This window comes from Primulina tabacum, chromosome 3, assembly GCF_025594145.1.
Source record: "Primulina tabacum isolate GXHZ01 chromosome 3, ASM2559414v2, whole genome shotgun sequence".
Classification (NCBI taxonomy): Eukaryota; Viridiplantae; Streptophyta; class Magnoliopsida; order Lamiales; family Gesneriaceae; genus Primulina; species Primulina tabacum.
Genome location: NC_134552.1, coordinates 12,149,471 through 12,171,279, shown reverse-complemented (window position 1 = coordinate 12,171,279; position 21,809 = coordinate 12,149,471). Strand labels below are relative to the sequence as shown.

Genomic DNA, 21,809 nt, shown 5'->3' with positions numbered 1-21,809 from the left:
GGCCGGGAAGGTGTCTCGGCGTAGGCCCTCCGACGCTCAAGTCAGAGACTGAGGATATACGAGGGGAGCAGCTAAGGGTGCTGCTGAAAAACAATATATTGAATGAATCAACTGAACACTCAAACCTGATATTTATATGAGAATACATGGACATTTGATGAGCTTGTCTTCCATTTGGACTAGGGATGGGCCAGTGGTAATGGGCCCATCCATGAAGTATCATAACGAAATTCGAACATTTTGAGGATTTGAAACACAAGCACTACAAAAGCTCAAGATTTTATATGATTTCCAATAGATAAAAAATGTATTTAAATAGATGCAATAGAGTCCGAATCACCAATTTTTAATATTTTTTCCAATATTATTCGTAAAAATATCCTGGCTAAGCTTGAGCACGTTATGGTTTAGGGACTAAAAATGATAAAATCTTTGTCAAGGGGTCTACGGGCTAATTTTCTTGATTTTATCTGTTACTAAAACAGCCTACGAACTGAATTCAGCTGTTCCACGTTCTTGCGTGTAACTAGTTTTCTAGTGTTTTATCATAGCACCAAACTAAAAGGCCCACTCTTTATCAAATGGGGAATGAACTATGCAGCCCACATTTTATATATTTTGGTAGTTGTCCTTGTTTTTTTCACCTTGCAATCCCAATTGCGTCGAACTTTCTATTTTTGGAATGATGTCAAAATATGACACGATCTGAAAATCTGATCGGTTTCACCGGAAAAAGTAGGTTTCGATGGGGAGTAATCAGGTTTGAGTTGGATTTGTTGACCCGAAAATTTTATTTTTTTAAAAAAATTATATAATTTATTAATATTACCAACATTTTTTTATGTATTATATGTTTGGAAAACATTTATTATATAATTATATCATAAATTTGTATCATTTAATATTTATTTCGTATATTTTTATTTTTAAAACAATTTTTTATATGATTTAATAAATATATTTTTAATTTTCTACAATTAGATTTTCAAATTTAAATTATATAGGAGATATTTTGTTATTATATGTTTAAATTTAAAATATTATCGTTGTTAATTAATTATATTAAAAAATAAAAATCGAGTTGAGTCATGTTGTCCAATTTGAGTTCAGGTTAAACAGCTTTTAAATTTCAATACTATCATACATCAACCCATCCGAATTAACATACTTGCTTCGGATAGCCACCATGGAGGTCGATTCTTGTTTATACGTTTTTAAAAATAAATAAATAAACACATTTTAATTTTTTTCATCAACGGACCAATAAAATTTTTTATAACATGGCGACTTACTTTATAAATTTTGAAGTAAATATATGTAAAAAAGGTAAATGCTTTTTAATAAAAATAAGAAAACGGTCTCCACCTTATCCGAGCTCACTTTCTTGAAATATGATGGTGGCCAATATATTTAAAACGCACTTGTACCTGTCGTATCACAATTGGGCCGTTTGGGATGTATGATCTGTAAAAACCTGTGATGACGTCAAGAAAGGCAGTTTCGATGCTTATCTTGATATTTAAGTTGCAATTGATGTAGGAAAATAAAATATTGTTAGACATAAATAAGATAGAATTCTCATAAAAATTGTGTGTCTATATAATAATCCTGAAACTAAAAAATATAATTCCTTTAAGCATAGTTTGATATACATGATAAGATAAACATATGATATAAAATATAAAGATAAGTTTAGGATAAATACGAGGTAATATATTATATTTAATATATGGTATGATTTTAATAAGAGTGATTAAATTTATATATATATATATATATATATTAGATTGTAATGACAAAATTAACCTTATCATAATAAATTTTATAATTTCAAAGTTGTTGTTTTAGTTCATATTTCTTATCTGTTTGACTGTCAATGCGCCGATAATGTTTGCATGATTTATTTATTTTTACTTAATTTTGTATATTAAATAATATGATAATTGAGCCCTTGATTTTGTGAATTCAAGTCAAATATCAATTTTTAAGGTTAATCGAGTGATATTGATAGTTTTATTGAGATTTATAAAAATCATTCATATAATTATCTCGAGTTCATTTATATAATTATCATATTATATAATATATAAAAATAAATAAAAATATTTATTTGATTTTAATTTCTACCTACTAGCAGAGATTTATAAAAATTATTTATATATGTATCATCTAGTAATACTAATTTAGAACTTGATCATATATAAAGTTTAAGATTTTTATTTATTGAGGACAATTAAGTCATTTGTAGTGTTTTTTATCATTAAATTAAAATTATCATATCTTATAAAATGGATATTTTATCATTGTATAAAATTATTTATCACGGGTCCATGATATTATCATGTGCTTTCTAAAAAAGTACCAAACGTGAGACAATAAAAAATATTTATCAATCCATCTTTTATCCAGTTTACCAAAATATACCTTACTTTATTAATTAACAGAGTCAAACACTGCAAACAATACATAAACTAACAAATAAAAATCACATTTTCCTCTCCTTTCTTTTTTTTTTGGTGATAAGAAACCCGCGTTAGCACAACCTCAAACAATTTTGTTTTGTTATTGAAAACACCTGCGGCAGTTCTCGATCGTAGGAATAATGATACCGTGCATCATCTTGTTTTGGAAACAATACGAATACAATGTGTTTTTACAAATGAATTGTCGTGTTCTGCCGACCTCTTTGCTTCTTACTATGTTAACGTGATCCTTTTGACCTGCCTGCATCGGCCGGCACCTCTAGAAGATCACCCATTTCAAATCCTCGGAAAATTCGTGGCTTATCCATGGTTTCGTGTTTGACTAGGTTTCAGCTCTTCATATGAGCATCTCTTGGCTTGTTGAAGTATTGATTTTTAGGAAACCCATTCTTGCAAGCAGATACCTGTCGCAATGTGGCATACATCAGCTGAATTTCAAATAGTCGATTAAAATAAATAAATAAAAAAACACACACACACATATATATATACTCAAAGTTGCTCTGTTAAATATCAGTTATTATTAAATAACAATGTCGTAACATTTGAAATGACAAAATTTTAAATATATTTTTGAAATGAATAGATGTGAGATGGGTCAACTTTACCGATATTCACAATAAAAATCTTAGCATAAAAAGTAATATTCTTAGCATAAAAAGTAATACTTTTTCATGAATTATTCAAATAAGAATATGTCTCACGAAATATGACACGTGATATTGTCTCACACAAATTTTTATCTTTTGAAATAGTTTTTCAATAAAATACAAAGATAATTTTAATATTTCGAATATATTTCATAACTCAATTTGTAATTTTTATTATACATATATCATTTTCCTAGAAGTTCATTGCATTTGTCTCAAATTTAACGTGATACATACAACATGTGAAATATTTTGTAAATATATATAACGTTATATCTCACATTGTGGTTTTAATAAATAAGAGCAATAATGGCCGGAAAAGGGAGAAAGTAAAAATGCGGAGCTGGTGACTTACAGCTTCAATGTCGATTTTGTAAACAAGAAGTTTTCTTCGCTCCCTGCAACTGGTCCTATATGCCACTGCTACGTGCCCAATGGCCAATCCTAAAGACGAAATGTATAAACCCAATTCCGTCGCTTTAGCATCTGTGCCGCCGCTTGAATACCCGCCATTCATCAATACGTAGGAACCCTTCAATGACACAAACACCAACGATGCCGCCGAGCAGACGGTGGAGACGCCCAGGTACGGCCACCTCGACAACTTCGGACCGTCGCAGAGACTATAAACACCTAAAAGATCGATAAGAAAGACAGGTTGATCAGCTTAATTTTAGCCCATGTACGTACGACAGTATGAGTGAACAAGATACTTACATAGAATGATAGCTGATCGAGCAATGGAGACGAGAGGAATATCGATGAGGGAGAGGCGAAAGTCGTAGCTATTCAGATTGACCAAAAGGGTTTCCAGAGTGAAAGAAAGATGCGGCAGCGGAAGAGAAGCGGAAAACAGAGCGGTGGGAAGGAGTAAGTCGGTGATTATCAGAAGAATCGGGGCTGAAAATAAGAGTAAAGAAACCAACATAGTGATCAAGAAGAACAAAGTCTTCATCCATCTTGGAACTAACAGAAATGCTAATTTCTTTAATGCTTTTTTCTTCTTTGAAGAAACCCATTACAGATTTCAATATTCTCTTTTTGGATGGAGTCATGGAGAATTTCTGTGTGAGAGATATAGAGGGAAAAATAAGGGATATTAGCAGGGAAGGGAAATGAAGAAGAAGGAGAGAGAAAGGAGGGGAAATTGCAAAATGGAGGGGAAGAAGGTTCTAAATAGTACATTTGACTTCAAGGGGGGGAAATGACTTGGAAATTTGAACTTTACACGCCTCCGGCTAAGGTATATATTGGTCAAATCGGGGAGGCTTAATTAATTCATCAAATTAAATTAAAATTAAGATATTCTAAATTTACATACAATTAGTTATATTTTCTCTTGCGTCCAAATCTTTTGATCTAATGGTAGGTATTAGATTTCAAAATCGAGAAGATTTCGGGTTTGAATCTCACTTGTATGAGTTGTTAAGTTAGGGAAAATCGACACATCTCAGTTGAGATTCTCTGGTTTAATTTAAACATATGAGATATAAAAAAATTATGCATACGAATAATTTTAAATCAGAGTAGGTCTCTTGTGAGACGATTTCACGAATCTTTATTTGTGAGACGGGTCAATCCTACCGATATTCACAATAAAAAGTAACACTCTTAGCATAAAAAATAATACTTTTTCATTGATAACCCAAATAAGATATATGTCTCACAAATACGACTCGTGAGACTGTCTCATACAAGTTTTTGCAATCAAATCATTAAATGCCAAATTTATACATCAAATATTATTGTTCTACTACAATGTTACAAACTTTGTGATACATTTGTATATTGTTTCACGAATTCATACATCAATGGCCCTGCTTAAAAAAATTACATGAATCACATCAACAAATTTTCTATATGTGAGTTTTAGTGATAGTGTTACTTCAATTCATGGTTATTTGGCCCATTTGGAGTTGTTTCAGTTAGATATAATGGTCAACACCTAATTAACTAATTTATTTAATACAAATTTTTTTTGAGACAGTCTCACGACTTAATTTTGTGATATGTATTTTCTATTTGGGTCATCAGTAAAAAAATATTAATTTTTTATACAAAAAAATATTACTCATTATTTTAAATATGAATATGTTTGACTCGTCTCGTCGATAAAGATACTGTCTCACAAGATACGTATTATTTATATAATTAAATCACGATCAAATGAAAATTAAATGTGGTTTTATGCATAAATGCGGCAAACCGTTGGCAATGAGTGATTTCTCTCGTAAGCTACAAATCCATATAAAATCTCTTCCACCAAGTTTTGGAAATCGAGTGGCAATGAATTACATAGGAATATTACCAAATTGTTAGGTAAAATAAAGAATTATCGAATTAAAGCTTGTTGAATCTTAAATGCAACTAGTAAGTTTGTGAGATTAATTTATCCTAAATCTAAACTTGGGTTTTGGTTTTATACTCTTCGACATAACAATTTTATTTTAGTTAGACAAAGAATTCTCATGGCCATCGTATGAGGGAAAAAAGTAAAATTCATATAAAAATGATAAATTTTAAAAATAACATATATCTTATATTCTTAGTAAATTGTGGTTTCTCGAGTTCTTGATTTAATTTAATGATTTTATATATCTATATATATTTTTAATTAGGTAGTTGCACGATCATTTATACAATCATTTCATATCCTACTTATAAAAATTATTATATTAACGATATAAATGATAAATAAAAAACCTTCTACTTTCCCTAAATTAGAATTGCATAATTGATGAAAATAAATATGAATTTTTCAATTTAATAAAGGAATTTATTTTGTTCTTCCAATAAAAACAAAAATTTGTGTGAGACGGTCTCACGGATCGTATTTTGTGAGACAAATATCTTATTTGAGTCATCCATGAAAAAATATTACTTTTTATGCTAAGAGTATAATTTTTTATTGTGAATATCAGTAGAGTTGACCCGTCTCACAGATAAAAATTCGTGAGACCGTCTCACAAGATACATACTCTTTAATAAATTATTTGTTATAATTAGATTTTCAATCACACACACAGATAATCCCATTCCTCGTACTACTGTTGATGTTGATCCAACGTCATCCATTGCGTTACCCGCCAAATCAATATTCTTCATATATTCCCCGCTTTAACCCTTACAAAAGCAATGCATCGATTCCTTTTTTTTTTTGCATTCACAGTGGAAATCTACGCTCCAATTTAATCAAGATTCTTTAATGTCGAAGCAGTCGTACAGAATCTGCTTCTGCTTTCGCGAAGGTTCCGTCTGGCAGCTGCAGAAGCACCGGCGGACATTAAGGATATTTTCTACGACTATTCCGAGAATGGGGTGATGAGCGCGGATCATCTGCGGCGGTTTCTCGTTGAGGTGCAGAGAGAGGAGAACGCGACGGTGGAGGACGCGCAGGATATAATGAATGAGACGAGACATTTCAACGTATTTCATCGCCGGGGGATGAATCTGGAGGCCTTCTTCAAGTACTTGTTCGGGAACGCTAATCCGCCTATCAATTTCAAAATGGGGGTAACTTTTCTCACCTTTTTTTTAAATAAATAAATTACCCCAAATTTAGATGAACACAAAAAATCTATCACATAATTCTACACCAAATAAAAATTTGAAACATTTTTGCGCATTGTCACTTTCTCCCTCAATTGGATATATCAGTTGCTAAATTACTCACCAGAAACTGCTCCTGCAGCAAGAAAGATACCAAAGGTAGGAACTTTACTACGTTATTTGTCGTTTTCTGTCTGAAGTATACCCTTAAGTTTCAGTTTAATATGTTCAAAAGAGAAAAACAAAGAATTAACATTTGAACTACAATTGAAAAAATTGCAATTCTTGAAATTTCAATGGATTTATTCATTTGGATGTTTGATATCTTATATGTAGTAAAGATTATAGTCGAGGTTAAACGAGAGCAGTATTTAAATATTAAACGTGGGAAGATAAATATTTCAGACGTGGGGTTTTTATTTTCGAAGTTTTTGTAAAAGTAAAACCGAGGACTTAATTAAGGCCAAATGGTGATATTACCTCACTCGTTCTGCCAAGATTATTGCAATTTCGGGATGAAAAGGCTCTGCTTTTACCTGAAAGTAAGGCATGAGAGTAAGATCAGGAGCTCCTGGGCAATTTTGGGAAATGAGGTCTAGACATCATCTTGTTTCCACTAGCTTATCATTTCATTGTTTCTGCTTGAAATGTGTTTTGAAGTTTCCACTCACATTTCTTATATTTTTCACTTTCCGGAGCTTGGGATGCTGTTATGAAGAGTTTGGGCATTCCCCAATAAGCGAAAAGTATTTATATCTTGATTAGAAAGCAGTGTAATTGCTTTTCTGTTATTTTGCTTTATTCATGCATTGCTTTTCTGTTATTTTGCTTTATTCATGCCTTTCAATGGCTCACACCTGACACCTGTACCGGACATTTTGATATAAGTCATTTCCTTGATTGTGGTCTTAAATGGAAATGCAAGTTTTCTAAAACTATCTTCTTTCCAGGTTCATCATGACATGAATGCTCCGTTGTCTCATTACTTCATATACACTGGCCACAATTCTTATCTGACAGGGAATCAATTAAGTAGTGACTGCAGTGACGTTCCGATCATAAATGCATTGCATAGAGGCGTGAGAGTTATTGAATTGGATATATGGCCTAGTTCCGCTGGAGACGATGTGGATGTTCTACATGGGAGGTATCAGCTGTTTGCACGTCCTTTTAATTTATTATCGATGACGTTAAGTTTCAATTTCTTATTCGTGATTTATTATGCCAAACTTTGTCATACAATCTGATCCATTTTCTCTCTCCTACCAGTTTCTTAGAATTTCTCCTTATTTTTTGTACGTGTAGGACATTGACCACCCCCGTTCAACTCCTAAAATGTTTGAGATCAATCAAGGAACATGCTTTTACTGCCTCTGAATATCCTGTCATAATAACACTTGAGGACCATCTCACCCCGGACCTTCAGGCAAAAGTGGCTGAGGTATGTAAATTGACTCTATAGCATCACAGAGAAAGAGTGCCAGCAATGTCATAATCACTTTTCTGTTGATGGAATCTAGATGATCACCAAAACATTTGGAGAGATGCTGTTTTCCCCTGGTCCAGAAAGCTTCAAGACAATTTCCCACACCAGAATCTCTAAAGAAAAGGGTTATTATATCAACCAAACCACCCAAAGAGTACTTGAAAGCCAAGGTTCTTGAATCAAAAAAGAGCGACTCAAAGAATGAAAGAAATTCAGCTACCGAAGCTTGGGGAAAAGAAGATAAAAGCTTTAAAGCCAATGACGATAAGGTATATGGTTAAAGTTCACACTTAATGTCATTTGATTTCAGACTATTTCTCTAGTTTTGAATTATCTACGCTTTCTCCAAAAGGATTATGATTTAGATGAAGATGTTGATGAAGAAGAAGAAGATGATAACGAGTATCATAAGTCTCAGCAAAAGGTAGCACCAGAATATAGGCGGTTGATTGCTATTCATGCTGGGAAGGGAAAGGGTGGAATGCAGGAGTGGCTGAAGGTGGATCCTGATAAAGTGAGACGTCTTAGCTTGAGCGAGCAAGAGCTTGAAAAGGCCATTATAACTTATGGAAAAGATATAGTGAGGTATGTTGATACAGCTTACTTTTAATCTTTTGCGGTGAGTGTGCTCCATAATTTCTCATTTCAAGAATTGTTTTCCTAGTGACTTATTCTGAAAAAATGGAGACGATAATAAAAAGGTCGGGAGTTTCTAAAATTGTGCTGGACATAGTATAGAAGAATTATACAGCACAAAATAATAATGATAAAAAGATTCAAGCAGCTCTCTACTATGGTACTATCCATTTCAACAAGTAGTTTTATGTGTCTCTCAGTCTTTACTAATGGAGTCAACCGAGTTTCACTAAAGTTTTTGAGTTGTTGGATGACACCCCTTCAAAGAATGAAGACTATAAGTCTGAATTTTGAATGCCATAAGAACGGATTTTAAAATAGTTGATCAATTTGTTTGCATATCCGGAATAAATGAAAAAGGAACCAGCAATTTCATCGATGGTACATGTCTAATCATTACAAAAATCATTTGCATAAATATGTGTGTGTGTGTGCGCGCGCGCGCGCGCGCTTGTAAACCCTAAGCTATCAATGAAATAGCATAGAACAACATTTGACTTGCCCATAAAAATTCTACCTAAAAGATAGCATGAAAACAATAAGTAAATTAACATGATAAGTTAATATAAGTTAACCTACCCATGATCAAGTAGTCTGCTCCATTAGCTTGGTTCCATTGTGATTCCTTGTCTTCTATTTTTTTACTTGAATCAATCTTGGCTCGATCCATTAGGCTTTGATCTCCACTCACTATTAGGATTAGGGTCATGTCACTTGGTGTTCTTGTTCTTTGTTTTCTGCAGGTTTACACGTAGGAATTTACTGAGAATATACCCAAAAGGTATACGTTTTGACTCATCCAATTACAATCCATTATCGGATGGGCGCATGGGGCTCAATTGGTTGCATTTAACATGCAGGTTAGAGCATTATAAGATTGAGAAAATTGAGGACACAGAAATTTTTAATCAAATCACACTATCACGGCTTTCTTCACTTGGTGCGTATTTGTTCATTATTAATCCGGGGTCTAAAATGTACTTGTATCTGAACAGGGGTATGGAAGAGCACTTTGGTTGATGCATGGCATGTTCAGAGCCAACGGCGGCTGTGGATACATCAAAAAACCAGATTTTTTATTGAAGGATGGCTCACGTGGTGAGAGGTCTTTGATCCAGATGCTAGATTGCCAATCAAAACAACTTTGAAGGTAGTCTGCAGGCTTCTTCTCTAAAAAATATCATGCAGCACTTCAAAGACTGAAGCTTTATTTACACTCCATATTTTGTCCAATCATCCTTTCTGTCAAACAGGTGACTCTGTATATGGGTGAAGGTTGGTATTATGACTTCCGTCATACACATTTTGATGCTTATTCTCCCCCAGATTTCTATGCAAGGGTGAGTGATACATTTTGCAAGTTTTTTTTACTTACTATATAGTTATAGTTCTGTTGTTTGACTGGTTCTACAAATGAAGCAGCTTCAGCTAATCAGCTATCAATCGTATTCAATGAATCTTGTTGACTCTTTGGTTTAACATTCTCTACCAATCCGTTAGACTTTGTCCCTATTTAATGGTTGTATTCTCTCTATGACTCTGCTTGTGTTTAGATGCCTAAAACAAGGCACGAGGAAAAAAAACACCTATAATTTTTACATGTCATCTTTAGATGTCACAAGATTGAGGGATGTCACAAGATTGAGGGCTAATCTCTCCACTTTTAGTTGGAGATAACTATATAATTCAAAAAGTTTTATTGTGATTCGAGTCTTGACCTACAGATGAGCTCCCCTTTGGTGGCCTATTTTGCTAAACACTTTGACTCACCCCTGAGCCTCGCCACAAATGCAATTGTATAATAATCCCTTGTCGAGGAATTGCCCCCATTTAGATATTCATCATTAATCGAACTCATGACCTTAATTCTAATAGCATTCATTGGAACCTATTTTACTATCATATTTTATGTGCTTTAGATGCATAACACACCACAGGGTCTGAATATGTCAAATTTGTTCATCCTCAGGTAGGAATTGCTGGAGTTCTCGCAGATTCCATCATGAAGAAAACAAAGATTCTTGAAGACAACTGGATACCAAATTGGGATGAGGTGTTTGAGTTCCCATTAACAGTTCCTGAACTAGCAGTCCTTCGTATTGAAGTTCACGAACATGATACATCGGAGAAGGATGACTTTGGAGGCCAAACATCCCTTCCCATATCGGAGTTGAGAAAAGGCATTCGGGCAGTTCCACTTCATTCTCGGAAGGGGGACGAGTACAATTCTGTGAAGCTTCTTATGCGATTTGAATTTGTTTGATCCAGGTACGAATTCCTTTCCGCATTTGTTATATCTCTTATTTGAGATTGGCCAGTAATGCATTTACACACATGAGATCGCGCGTGCGTGCGTGCATATATATTGTGCACTGATTGTGCACCATGTTTTTTTGTTCTTCCCGAAAGCATTGAAATTTGTTAATAAACAACGATAAGATCGAAAGTTTTTAGTCTAATGAAAGCAAGTTCTGTCACAGTTTCTTCAAATCTGTTTTTTGTGCTTCTTCCTTCGGCCAAGAGAAAGATATCATTCATGAAACATGCGATTTAAATTGTAATCAGCTGGAAAATAGATCAAAGTGATATAGTTTGAAAGTTGATGTAAAACAAACGTGTAAGATAAGTATTTAGACACGGTTTGGAGACAAACTGTGACTAAAACAAAATGATTTGAAAATTTGGCAAAGAGTTGGACAAATTAAATCAGAGGAAGATAGAAGAGAAGAAAAGTTTGAATCTCATTTAAGTGCATCTCTTTCAGCTCGAGGGAAAGACATAAAGTCAAAGATGACTCATCGTTTGAGAATCCAAAAATTTATCTAATTCATATCAAAAGTGGATTTTATATCTATATATTATTTAATAGACGTGATATCTGTTTATATTTGATTATAAAATGATTTTCCTTGTTTGTCATTACATGTACATCAAAATCTCTTAAATATTCAGTATCAATAGTTGTGCTAGAAATAGAAGTAACGATATTAAATTTCATGGACATGAAACCAATTTGTTTGATGTTTTCTGACGTTGTCGGGGCAGATATTAATTTATATTTTTTTTTGCTCGATGTGTGTTTTTCTTTTAATGAGTGACATAAAATAATGTAGACAGATAAATAAATTATTATTTTTTTCAAAATAAATGTCATCTTCTTTAATAAATGAGAACAGATAAATTTCAAAGTCAATTCCCAAGTGATTATGTTCCTTCCCGACGTGACAAATACTCCATCTCAACTTGGACCAGAACTTGTATACGTTAGATTTCTGAGTGCCGAATGGATTCTAACTTTATTAGTTTTAGCCTTTGCTTACATCTAAATTCACGTGAAATTAACATAACTTCTCAGTCAATAAATAAATTAATAAATAACATAATTTAACAAAAATATCATATCTTATTCAGTTACTACTTCCCCTTCGGAATCTTGAGCATCAAATGAATCTGTCTATATTGTACAATTTTAAACGCCTACACAAACTCATGTCAGAACAGAAGTTTAGACTGTCATTTTGGCTAGCAACAAAAATTAATAAAATTAATGAAAAATCATAAGAGGAAAAAATTAATTTCTAGTATGGTGTTTTCTCAAATTTCAATCTGAGAGGATGGACATTGGACTACTGGAGAAGCTGCCACGGCTATCACAGAGAGCCAATGCTCTTTCCAAATTCACAACAACGTCACTCATTGTAAGTCTATCTTTGCCTTCTAAACGCACACAATGCACCGCCGTGTTCGCCATGAGCTCCACAGCTTCGGACTCGTTCATCTCAGGTGGACCAACTCTTGAGTCCAAAATCTTGGCCAATTCTCCGGCCTCGATCATCGGCACTGTGTAGTCTACCAAATTGATTGGCGAACCTCCATTTTCGGCATTCTTGAATATAGCCTTCTTCCCTGTCAAAAGTTCTAACAACATGACTCCAAGACCATAAACGTCACTCTTCGCTGTCAATATATTGAGTCCATAATATTCAGGATCAATGTATCCTATGGTACCGGCTGCTTTCATCGGTCTGAATTCACGATCGTTTTCTGGCCCATTTAGAGACAATCCGAAATCAGACACTCTTGCTAAAAAATTTGCATCGAGCAAAATGTTTGAAGACTTGATGTCTCGATGAATTATTGGTGGAACTGCGTAATTGTGGAGGTACTCTATGCCACGAGCTGCGTCTAGTGACATATTGATTCTCATTTTCCAAGAATTCACGACACTGCTACTCTTTACGACATTGCTCTTGCCATGTAAATGATCATGAAGCGATCCATTCTCCATATACTCATAAACTAACAGTCTTTCATCCCTTTCTTCACAATACCCAATTAGACCAACCAAATGCTTGTGATGTAACCGTGACAGGAACACCAATTCAGATTCAAATGCTCTCTCTTTCTCTTGAAACTTCTTTTCCTTCAAATCAGTATCGCCTCTTTTGATTGCAACTTCACGGCCATCATGGAGTTTCCCTTTATAGACACCGCCAAAACTCCCTCCACCAATCTTGTTCTCGAAGGCAAAATTATTGGTAGCCGATACAAGCTCTGAAAACAAGAATTCTTCCGCCCTGTCTGGTTGTTTTGATGATGTTCCACTCCTTTGTCGCCTCATTAGAATCGATCCTTGGCGCCTAAGAGTAGATGATCTTGAAGATGGAGTACTACTAGATTGTTGAGCAGCATTAGCTACAGTCATTGTTGGCTGCACAGAATTATGAATCTTTTTCTTCCCAAAACAAACACCGGTCCACAAACAATATGCCACCGTACAAACACCCACCAATCCACCTACCAATCCAACTATTGCTAAAGCCAGTAAACCCCTTCTAAGCCCTCTAGAAGGGGAAGAAGGGGGAGAAATAATGACTGGCGGTGGTGGAAGAAATGATGGTTGGGTTTCCGGAATCAAAACGGGATCATCACAAGGCCGACAAATATGTCCATTTCCAGAACAAAGTGCTGAAGAGTCAGGATATACATTACATTGACAAGAAGTCTCAACACATGGCCACGGAAGTGTCTTTTGTAAAGGCAACTCAATCCCTGAAGAATTTGGCCAACCGATACCCCAACAAATTACTGAAAAATTTCTTGTTGTCAATCCACAAGAAAAATTCGAGCTTGCAACAATGGATTCAAATGAAATTCCATCTGTAATATTGCTTGAAAATTCTCCATTTCCACCCCAACAAATCACTGTTCTGTTCCCTCTTCTGATTGCACAGCTGTGATATTCGCCTAAAGCTAGTGCCCTGTACTCGTTTGCGACATCCGATGGCACATTCAATTGACCGGTATCATTATTCCCTTTGCAAACTACAAATCCTGAATCATCTATGCCACAAGCATGCCTTCCACCAACCTGAATATTTGTTATTGATAAATTTGAAAACTCTGATTGTATAAAAGAAGAAAAGTTGTCGTTCCCCCAGCAAAGAACCCGATTGTTATTCTCCAAAATTCCGCAAGAAAAATCATAACCAGATGAAATCATGCTAAATCGTAAATTCCCAGATGAAGGAACGCGATACGGTCTCCAGCAAATGGCGTTTTCCGGAGCAGTAACATTGGTTAACGCACAAATTTCAGTGCCACCGATCGTCAGAGAAGTCAATGAAGTCGTGTTGCTGTTGTAAATTCTTTTGAAGGAAAAGGTGGTGGTGTCCCAGCACAGGAGTCTGAGGCCGCCGGAGAGAACGCCGCAAAGGGTGTCCCGACCACCGGCGACTCCTTCGAATGAGGTGGTGGGGAGGATGGGCGGGAGAAGTAGGCCGTCCCGCCAGCATTGAATTTGTTGGACAGGTTGCTGCGCCACTATGCTGCAGATAGTGGTGGTGGAACCGTACACTGCTGCGAGTGTGGAGCTAGAGCCTCCTAGGGCTTTGGCTAATGGCGGCAGAAGGGATACGGCACCAAATAGGAGAAATACGGCGGCGACGACCGGTGAAAATGAAGAATTCATGGAAGGTACGTTATCTGAGAGAGCAAAAGCTCCCTCATTTGTAGAGAGAGAATAGGAAATGCACTAGAGAGAGAAAGGGTCGACGAAAAATAGACCAACTGAAAAAACGATAAATTTTTCATTAAAAAACAATAAATTTAGGAGGAGTTGGAAGCATATTTAATTTACTTTAATTTAATTTAATAGGGGGAAATATTAAAATGATAATTAAAAAGTATTTATTAATATTAATAATAAGACAAAAACTTGTGTGAGACGGTCTCATGGGTCGTATTTTATGAGACAAGTCTTTTATTTGGGTTATATATGAAAAAATATTACTTTTTATGCTAAAAATATTATTTTTTATTGTGAATATCGGTAAGATTGACCCATCTCACATATAAAGGCTCGTGAGACCATCTCACAATAGACCTACTCTAATAATAATTCTTTAAAAATGGCTCAATATTCCATTAAGCATGCACGATAATGCTCATTTAGCCGCCAAGTAGTTGTGAGCCTCTTGGCATTCATTCAAAGCACGACTAATTGGAAATTGAGAATTTGCAAATACTAAATATTATTATTTTTATATTAAAAAAAATTAAAATATTTCGTATGAATGATGCAACCATCGATTGAGAGGCGATGCATTAACTAGTTTTTAATAGCTATGATTAATTAATTAAACTCACGGTATGGTGTGATTAATCTATTTATTTCGGTTCATGTAACTTAATTCACTTATTAATTAATGGTATGCACGTAAATCCATATGAAAATCATACAAAATATATTATAATTGCATAATTATCTAGTGGTAATTGTCTTGTTCACTCCAAATTTATGAAATTTATTTGTTAATGTGGGATTAGTAAAACTTAATGTTTGAATTTTCCAAGTCCATTTCAAATGAGGGGGCCGGTCACCATTGCCTTGTGGGATTAGTAAAACATTCAACTTTTTTATTCAAAACCAAATTTGAAAATTCCTAGTTTGACTGGATTGGATTTTTAAGTTAGACTTTATAATTATTTTTAATCTGTTTTATGATCCACTTCAAAAATAAGAAAAATACTTTTTTATGGTATATTATATCCACTCGAGTTTCAAAATGTATACAAGTTTGGTTTCTTTACTAGCTTGTACGCACAAAAGAAAACACTAACAAGAAGATAAATTTTTTTTTAAAAGTTATCAATGAAAATATTTTTACATAAAATTATTTTTCTAAATAAAATATAGAGAAAAAAAACTATAGATAAATATAAAAGCAAAAACTTGTTTGAGATGGTCTCACGGGTCGTATTTTGTGAGACAGATCTCTTATTTGAATCATTCATGAAAAATTATTACTTTTTATGCTAAGATTATTACTTTTTATGGTAAATATCGATAGGGTTGACTCGTCTCACAGATAAAGATTCGTGAGTCTGTCTCAAAAGATATCTAATCAAATATAAATATAAATACAATAGAAATAAGCCAACAAACCTTCCAAATTAACACTATACTTCATATTCCAAGTATAGTATTTAAAAGGCTTGTATTAAGTGATTCAAAAACTTATTTTCTTCTAGCCGATAGATTAAGAACACTTGATTAATTAGCAATTTATTATATCTCGAAATCAGAGCTTATTATTATTATATTAAACCAAATATATAGGAAAATTTGAAATTTTCTCGAGAGCACTAGAAAAAAAAATGAAAAACCCGAAGAGATTTTGCACAATAATTAAAACATATTGTTTAGATATGGTACAAATTAAGGTATTCAATTTATATATATTTATATTTATTAACTATAATTTATTTTTTTAGATATAATTAAAATTGACTATAATTTATTCGTCATGAATGAATGAATACTCAATTCTACAATATAATTGGAACCAACGATGTAATTTTCTCTTAATTGGAACCAACCGTCAATATAAAACGATTTTACATTATTGATCACTTGATTATAAAATTCCAAGATTTCTCGCCCGATAATATATTTATATATCTACTCACACGAAGCTTCTATCAAGAAGGGACAAGACCAATTCCTCGGTTTTAAATAAAGAGTAGATCTCTTGGGTGAGATGGTCTCACGAATCTTTATCTGTGAGACGGGTCAACCCTACCGATCGATATTCACAATAAAAAATAATATTCTTAACATAAAAAATAATACTTTTTCATGGATGACCCAAATAAAATATCGGTCTCACAACATACGACCCGTGAAACCATCTCACACAAATTTTTGCATCAAATAAAAACATCTTATATAATATAATTTTAAAATTTATAAAATTTGTTCCACAAATTTAACCTAGCTACATGACAGAATGTATTATAGATCCTAACGTCAAATTTATTTACTAAAAAAGTTTTGGGCGAAGATTTAATACAGTAAATAAAGGACATAATATTAAAAAAATTTGGTCCTTAATTTAAATTTTCATTCGGAAAAAAGCCTATCAATTTATAATTTTTCTTAAAAACCTATCTACAATTTACCACCCAAAAACCTCCGAGTTCCTAAATCGGGTGCCTACCATTTTGTTTGGGCATCACTTCAACAAACAAATGCTAGCTGACAAAACTTGGGAGACATTTCTCCATAAAAAGTTACCAGAATTTGTTGAATTATGTACAAAATCACAACATTCAAATCCAACATATCGATTACAAGAGGACCTCAGAGGAATACAGCAATTGTTAAATGTACGTGTAAATAATTTATTTGTATACACACTCTAAAGCATGTAGAAACAAATCCAAAGAGGATGGAATCTATAAAAATAGCTGTAAACAAGAATCTTGTTCTCCCGTTCGAACTTGACAAGTTTGGAATTTCATCAATGACTGCCGCCTTGCCCTGAATGGTTCTATACAATATCGTATGGTTCTGGCAAAGAATGAAGATCTAGGAACTAACGGTTATGTAAAGAGGGCAGGTCGATGATTTTATCCTGTGTTTGGCCAACCCGAAGTCGGGATTCCATGCTTTTGGAACCATTCAGGCATATGGAATCTTTCGTAGAGAATGGGTCTTACGTCCTTCTGTAGAGAAAGGTCCCTGAGAAGTGGAAGTATAACCTCCAAAAGCTGGTGAACAAGAATGTAGAAAAATTAGTCGGACGAGGAGAAAAATATAGGTTCTGTGAGAAATATTGGTACCTGCTCATCCTTCGGTTGTCCACCGGAAAAGGGAATACATGGAATTCCGTTAAGCGGTTGCAACAAGAAGCTAAATGGGTTGTTGTCAACATTAACAGTTCTGCACAAATCCTCTGATAAGCAAGATAGATCTTTTACGTGCTCACGATATTCCCTATGGTGGTCGCAAACAAGTTCATGAGATGAATGCAGTAAATCCATGGTCGAAAACTAAACTAAATAATTTGCAGCAGTAAAATGACCATCCTGTGGTTAGATGAAATGTTCGGAATCGCATCAAACTTAACCTGTTAATGGAAAGATCATTTAAAAGTAGAAATGAGTATCATTTCCTATTATTTTTTATATTTTATTATTCAAATGTGCCTTCTTCAGTGGAATGAGGCACATGCCCTGGGATTGGTATTTGGGTACGGTGATTAACCTTCCAGCACCTTGCAACTACACAAGGTGTGGTATTTAGGAAGCTGACGAATCTCATAAATAAATGAAGAAAAAATCTGAGTGTATGCTATCTGATGATCATCCATACTACAACACAGATTTAAGGACATGCCAAATCAGCGGACGTTCAATAATTTCCGTTGCTTGAGCTACTCAAGCCAGGTCAAAAGACAGGATGACAGCCAGAATCCCCATTATATTGTTATATTAGTATACAGTAACACAGTAGCACGAGCAACAGTAGGTTTAAATAATTCAGAAGCCGAGTATATTACATCAAAAAGTGGTCTATCCACAACCATTATGTTATTTACCCCCCAAAATGTATCCGATATCATTTTTATTTCACATTTTAGAGTTTGAAAGTTACAACTGTTTCAAGTATTTTCCACAAATTAATTCACATTGCTAAAGCAGCATAAATCAAATGGCATTTCATCAGCATGGCAAATTTCACTTTGCATTTCTTGAACGCTTTGCATTATTATTTCTTTAGTTTTCTTTTCATTCACTTGTCAGATGCAAACACATCACAACCATGTAAATCGATTATTTCCATCAATGAAAAAGTAGAGCGTAGGCCATATTTTAGATTAAAAAACGCAAAATGATTACCCTCTTGGCGAGAAATAAGAAACATAAGGAAGACCTCAGAAGGAATTCACAGCGGTCAACTGAAAAGGAGCAGATCACTTACGTGCTAATTGTTGAAGGCCGATAGAGTCTACCACTGAATCGATTGTCAGCATCTATTCTATCAACAAGAGGTCTGGCATATCCTGCAATAATAAAAAATGCAATACAACACTATTTAAACTGCAATTTTAAACAAAGTCATAGGGTAACAGAAAACCTTCAAGGCCAGCAGTAAACAAAACGTGGAGTTCTGCAAATTCGCTAAGTTGGCTTAGAAATTCTTTCAATCCTGGACGTTCAAATACCGTCACGTGGTTGATCTTAGGTTTTCCATCAAATTCCTTGGAGCCCCATCAAAATATAAACATAAAAACACAAACAGTAAAAAACATATCAAATGTAATAATAAAATGTAAAATTCCTGCTTAACCGTCCAAGTATAATAGCAAATGTAACTCACCTTGTCAGAAGAGATACATTCTAGTTCAAACCATTTTAAACCAGCTTCGGTGGCTTGACTACGTAGCATAGCTGGTAAACTTGACGTCTCGTATGCACATACTAGAGTTTCATCCAAATCAAGAACCACCTGCATCCAGTAAACAGGCACATTTCCAAAAGCAATTCAATCCGGTATCACCATTTTACACACCAAGAAAACTTTGAAAACCTAACTCTGGAGGAAAAACAATTGAACTGTATCCAAAGATATTTTTTGGACCTATGCACCTTGTAGAAATCTGTTGCACAATATATTTAATCGGGCGGGGCGGGTGTCATTTCAACGATTTTTTCAGCAAAACCGTGTAGGCCTGGAACATTACCTAATCTAAAGCACAAAAGAGGGAAACATATGAGCACTCTAAATCCTGTTCACGGATCAATTTTTAATTTATTTTCAGAAGTTGATAAATTTTCATACATGGAGCAGCTGTGAATTGATTTAATAAGCTCGCCTGACAATTAACATCCTCTGAAATTTCTCCTCTCCAAAATTTACTAAGCACATGGTACGCTATACCCTAGGCCTCACAGATCTCTACAGAGTGCAGAATATTAGAATCAGTAGCCTCTCAAATTTCACAGCACGTGGGAAAATCTTTGTTGCTGTATAATGCACCTCGACAGACAACCTAAGTTTGTCAAGACATACAAGACCCAATTGAGCACACTATGATAAGTACAGGAAAGAGGAAATCTGTATATGATGACAGTGTGAGGCAGGGCAACTATATGCAACACATCAACTATATCTTAACTATCGAGAATCAGTTTAAATGTGAGAAACCTAAGAAAACACTTATTTCAACAGAAAAACATTTTACATCCAACAGATACCATGCACATGATATCACCTGTCTAACATGCAAAACAGTATTCATAGGACAGAAGACAAAAAGCATATTGTACCAGTGGATATCCCTGAGTTGGTCTAGCACTCTAGCCACATAAATCATCACCACTATGCATTAACAAATACATTTCCGTCAAGACTATCCATCCATGCACTAGCTAGCATGTTCATCCATCTTGCAATGCTTGGATTAGTTTTGTTTTAAGGAAGATAACAATACCAAGTACGATCCCTTTTTTCCCACATCAACTGTGAAAAGAACGTGGTCTTACCCCTTTTCTTGAATAAGATAGCAGAAATCTAAGAAACATAACGATTAAATACCAACTCCAACTTTTCCAGAGTTGGAAGATGAACAATCGAAGTAGTAGCCTATTTCCGAAAAAAGACTAAACTTCACCAAAAAGAGAGAAACCAAGCAAAAGCATTAATTATCTGTTCTCGAACATGAATTCCACTTGCTTCAATCCAACTCTTTTGTCTTTTTCTAACATTAAAATCACAACAAACACATTGAATTGAACCAAATCAGACAGCAGCACTGTTAGCTCGAACCTCTACCCGCAAGTCAACCATAGGCCACATTTTTCTCACTTTTACTCAAATAAAGCAAGTATTTAAGCAATCTCGCGCACCTTATTTGTCTTATTTCAATCCTTCCCGCATAATTCAAATTAAATCGAGTTTGAGATAAAATATTACCTTCAACTTCCTCAAAGGCGGAGCATCAAACAGTCTCACAGAAGCGGTGGATTGCAACGAAGGTCCCTCTTCCACCTCTGCTTCATATTCCGAAAGCTCCATCGCCGGAATACGCTTGAATTGCGCCGGCGCGTGTGGCGCAGAAGAGAGTAACGAGCCATGACGTAGGCCAACGTAAAACAAGACCTGCGAAAATGACGGCGTACCACGCAGGATCTGACTGAATATCTGGAAGAAAAAGGCCATACAGTTCAGCAACGTCCTCCACGTCTGTATCGTCCTAGGCGCGTAGACTTCAGTAGCCCCCGCCAGCTCCGCCATATACAATATCATGGACGGTGATATTTGCGAGATTCGTGTTACAGCGCCCACCGGATTTAATTTCTGTTCTCGTATATATGAGATCATATATCACTTGTACTTTTGGTGTTATTAATCGATTTCTTTCTAATCCATTAAAAGAACATTGTCCAACAGTTGCATCAATTTTCAGTGTTCATATATCTCATAGGTAATTTCAGAATGTGCAAGTGCTTTGTGAATAACAAATTTATGTTGGATGGTTTTACATAACGGATATGATATGTGATTTAGACTTGAAAAAGTCTATGTATATTGCCACAACGAAAAATTGCAAACATGCTTTTTTTAAAATGAAATATCCAGTCTTATAAAATTGACACATGAGAGAGTCTTATAAAAAATTGCGTGAATAAAAAAAGACATAAAAAGTTGATCAGATT

At 34.5% G+C, this 21,809-nt stretch overlaps 3 protein-coding genes and 1 pseudogene across 4 annotated transcripts; 1 reads left to right on the top strand and 3 right to left on the bottom strand.

The window, feature by feature from the left end:
- Positions 1-2,467: 2,467 nt before the first annotated feature.
- Positions 2,468-4,327, bottom strand: LOC142538980 (uncharacterized). Its single transcript, XM_075644276.1, has 3 exons — positions 3,851-4,327; positions 3,489-3,766; positions 2,468-2,887 (listed from the first exon to the last, which is right to left on the bottom strand). The coding sequence occupies exons 1-3, from the start codon at positions 4,086-4,088 to the stop codon at positions 2,813-2,815; spliced, it is 591 nt and encodes a 196-aa protein (XP_075500391.1). The 5' UTR covers positions 4,089-4,327; the 3' UTR covers positions 2,468-2,812.
- A 1,910-nt stretch (positions 4,328-6,237) lies between these two features.
- Positions 6,238-11,167, top strand: LOC142540402 (phosphoinositide phospholipase C 2-like; annotated as a pseudogene).
- A 1,049-nt stretch (positions 11,168-12,216) lies between these two features.
- Positions 12,217-14,868, bottom strand: LOC142540401 (putative serine/threonine-protein kinase-like protein CCR3). The gene has a single exon (XM_075646527.1). It carries the CDS (start codon positions 14,773-14,775, stop codon positions 12,406-12,408), a length of 2,370 nt encoding a protein of 789 aa, XP_075502642.1. The 5' UTR covers positions 14,776-14,868; the 3' UTR covers positions 12,217-12,405.
- Positions 14,869-17,337: 2,469 nt separating this feature from the next.
- On the bottom strand, positions 17,338-21,470 carry LOC142540400 (uncharacterized). 2 transcript variants are annotated; one of them, XM_075646526.1, is made up of 6 exons: positions 21,067-21,470; positions 19,471-19,599; positions 19,228-19,351; positions 19,072-19,153; positions 17,931-18,030; positions 17,338-17,858 (listed from the first exon to the last, which is right to left on the bottom strand). In XM_075646526.1, exons 1-6 carry the CDS (start codon positions 21,397-21,399, stop codon positions 17,718-17,720), a joined length of 909 nt encoding a protein of 302 aa, XP_075502641.1. In that variant the 5' UTR covers positions 21,400-21,470; the 3' UTR covers positions 17,338-17,717. The 2 variants fall into 2 exon arrangements, with proteins under 2 accessions (XP_075502641.1, XP_075502640.1); XM_075646525.1 differs by having other exon boundaries at positions 17,341-17,858; positions 17,931-18,084; positions 21,067-21,465.
- Positions 21,471-21,809: the final 339 nt, after the last annotated feature.

Bases quoted from the DNA above. Each gene is read 5' to 3' on its own strand.
- LOC142538980 (XM_075644276.1), bottom strand. From the start codon at position 4,088: ATGAAGACTTTGTTCTTCTTGATCACTATGTTGGTTTCTTTACTCTTA. The intron at 3,767-3,850 runs GTAAGTATCTTG...TCGATCTTTTAG, and splicing joins TCGATCAGCTATCATTCTAT to GTGTTTATAGTCTCTGCGAC. The intron at 2,888-3,488 runs GTAAGTCACCAG...ACATTGCGACAG, and splicing joins ACAAAATCGACATTGAAGCT to GTATCTGCTTGCAAGAATGG.
- LOC142540401 (XM_075646527.1), bottom strand. From the start codon at position 14,775: ATGAATTCTTCATTTTCACCGGTCGTCGCCGCCGTATTTCTCCTATTT.
- LOC142540400 (XM_075646525.1), bottom strand. From the start codon at position 21,399: ATGATATTGTATATGGCGGAGCTGGCGGGGGCTACTGAAGTCTACGCG. The intron at 19,600-21,066 runs GTAATATTTTAT...TACTGGATGCAG, and splicing joins CGCCTTTGAGGAAGTTGAAG to GTGGTTCTTGATTTGGATGA. The intron at 18,085-19,071 runs GTAAGTGATCTG...CGACCACCATAG, and splicing joins CGGCCTTCAACAATTAGCAC to GGAATATCGTGAGCACGTAA.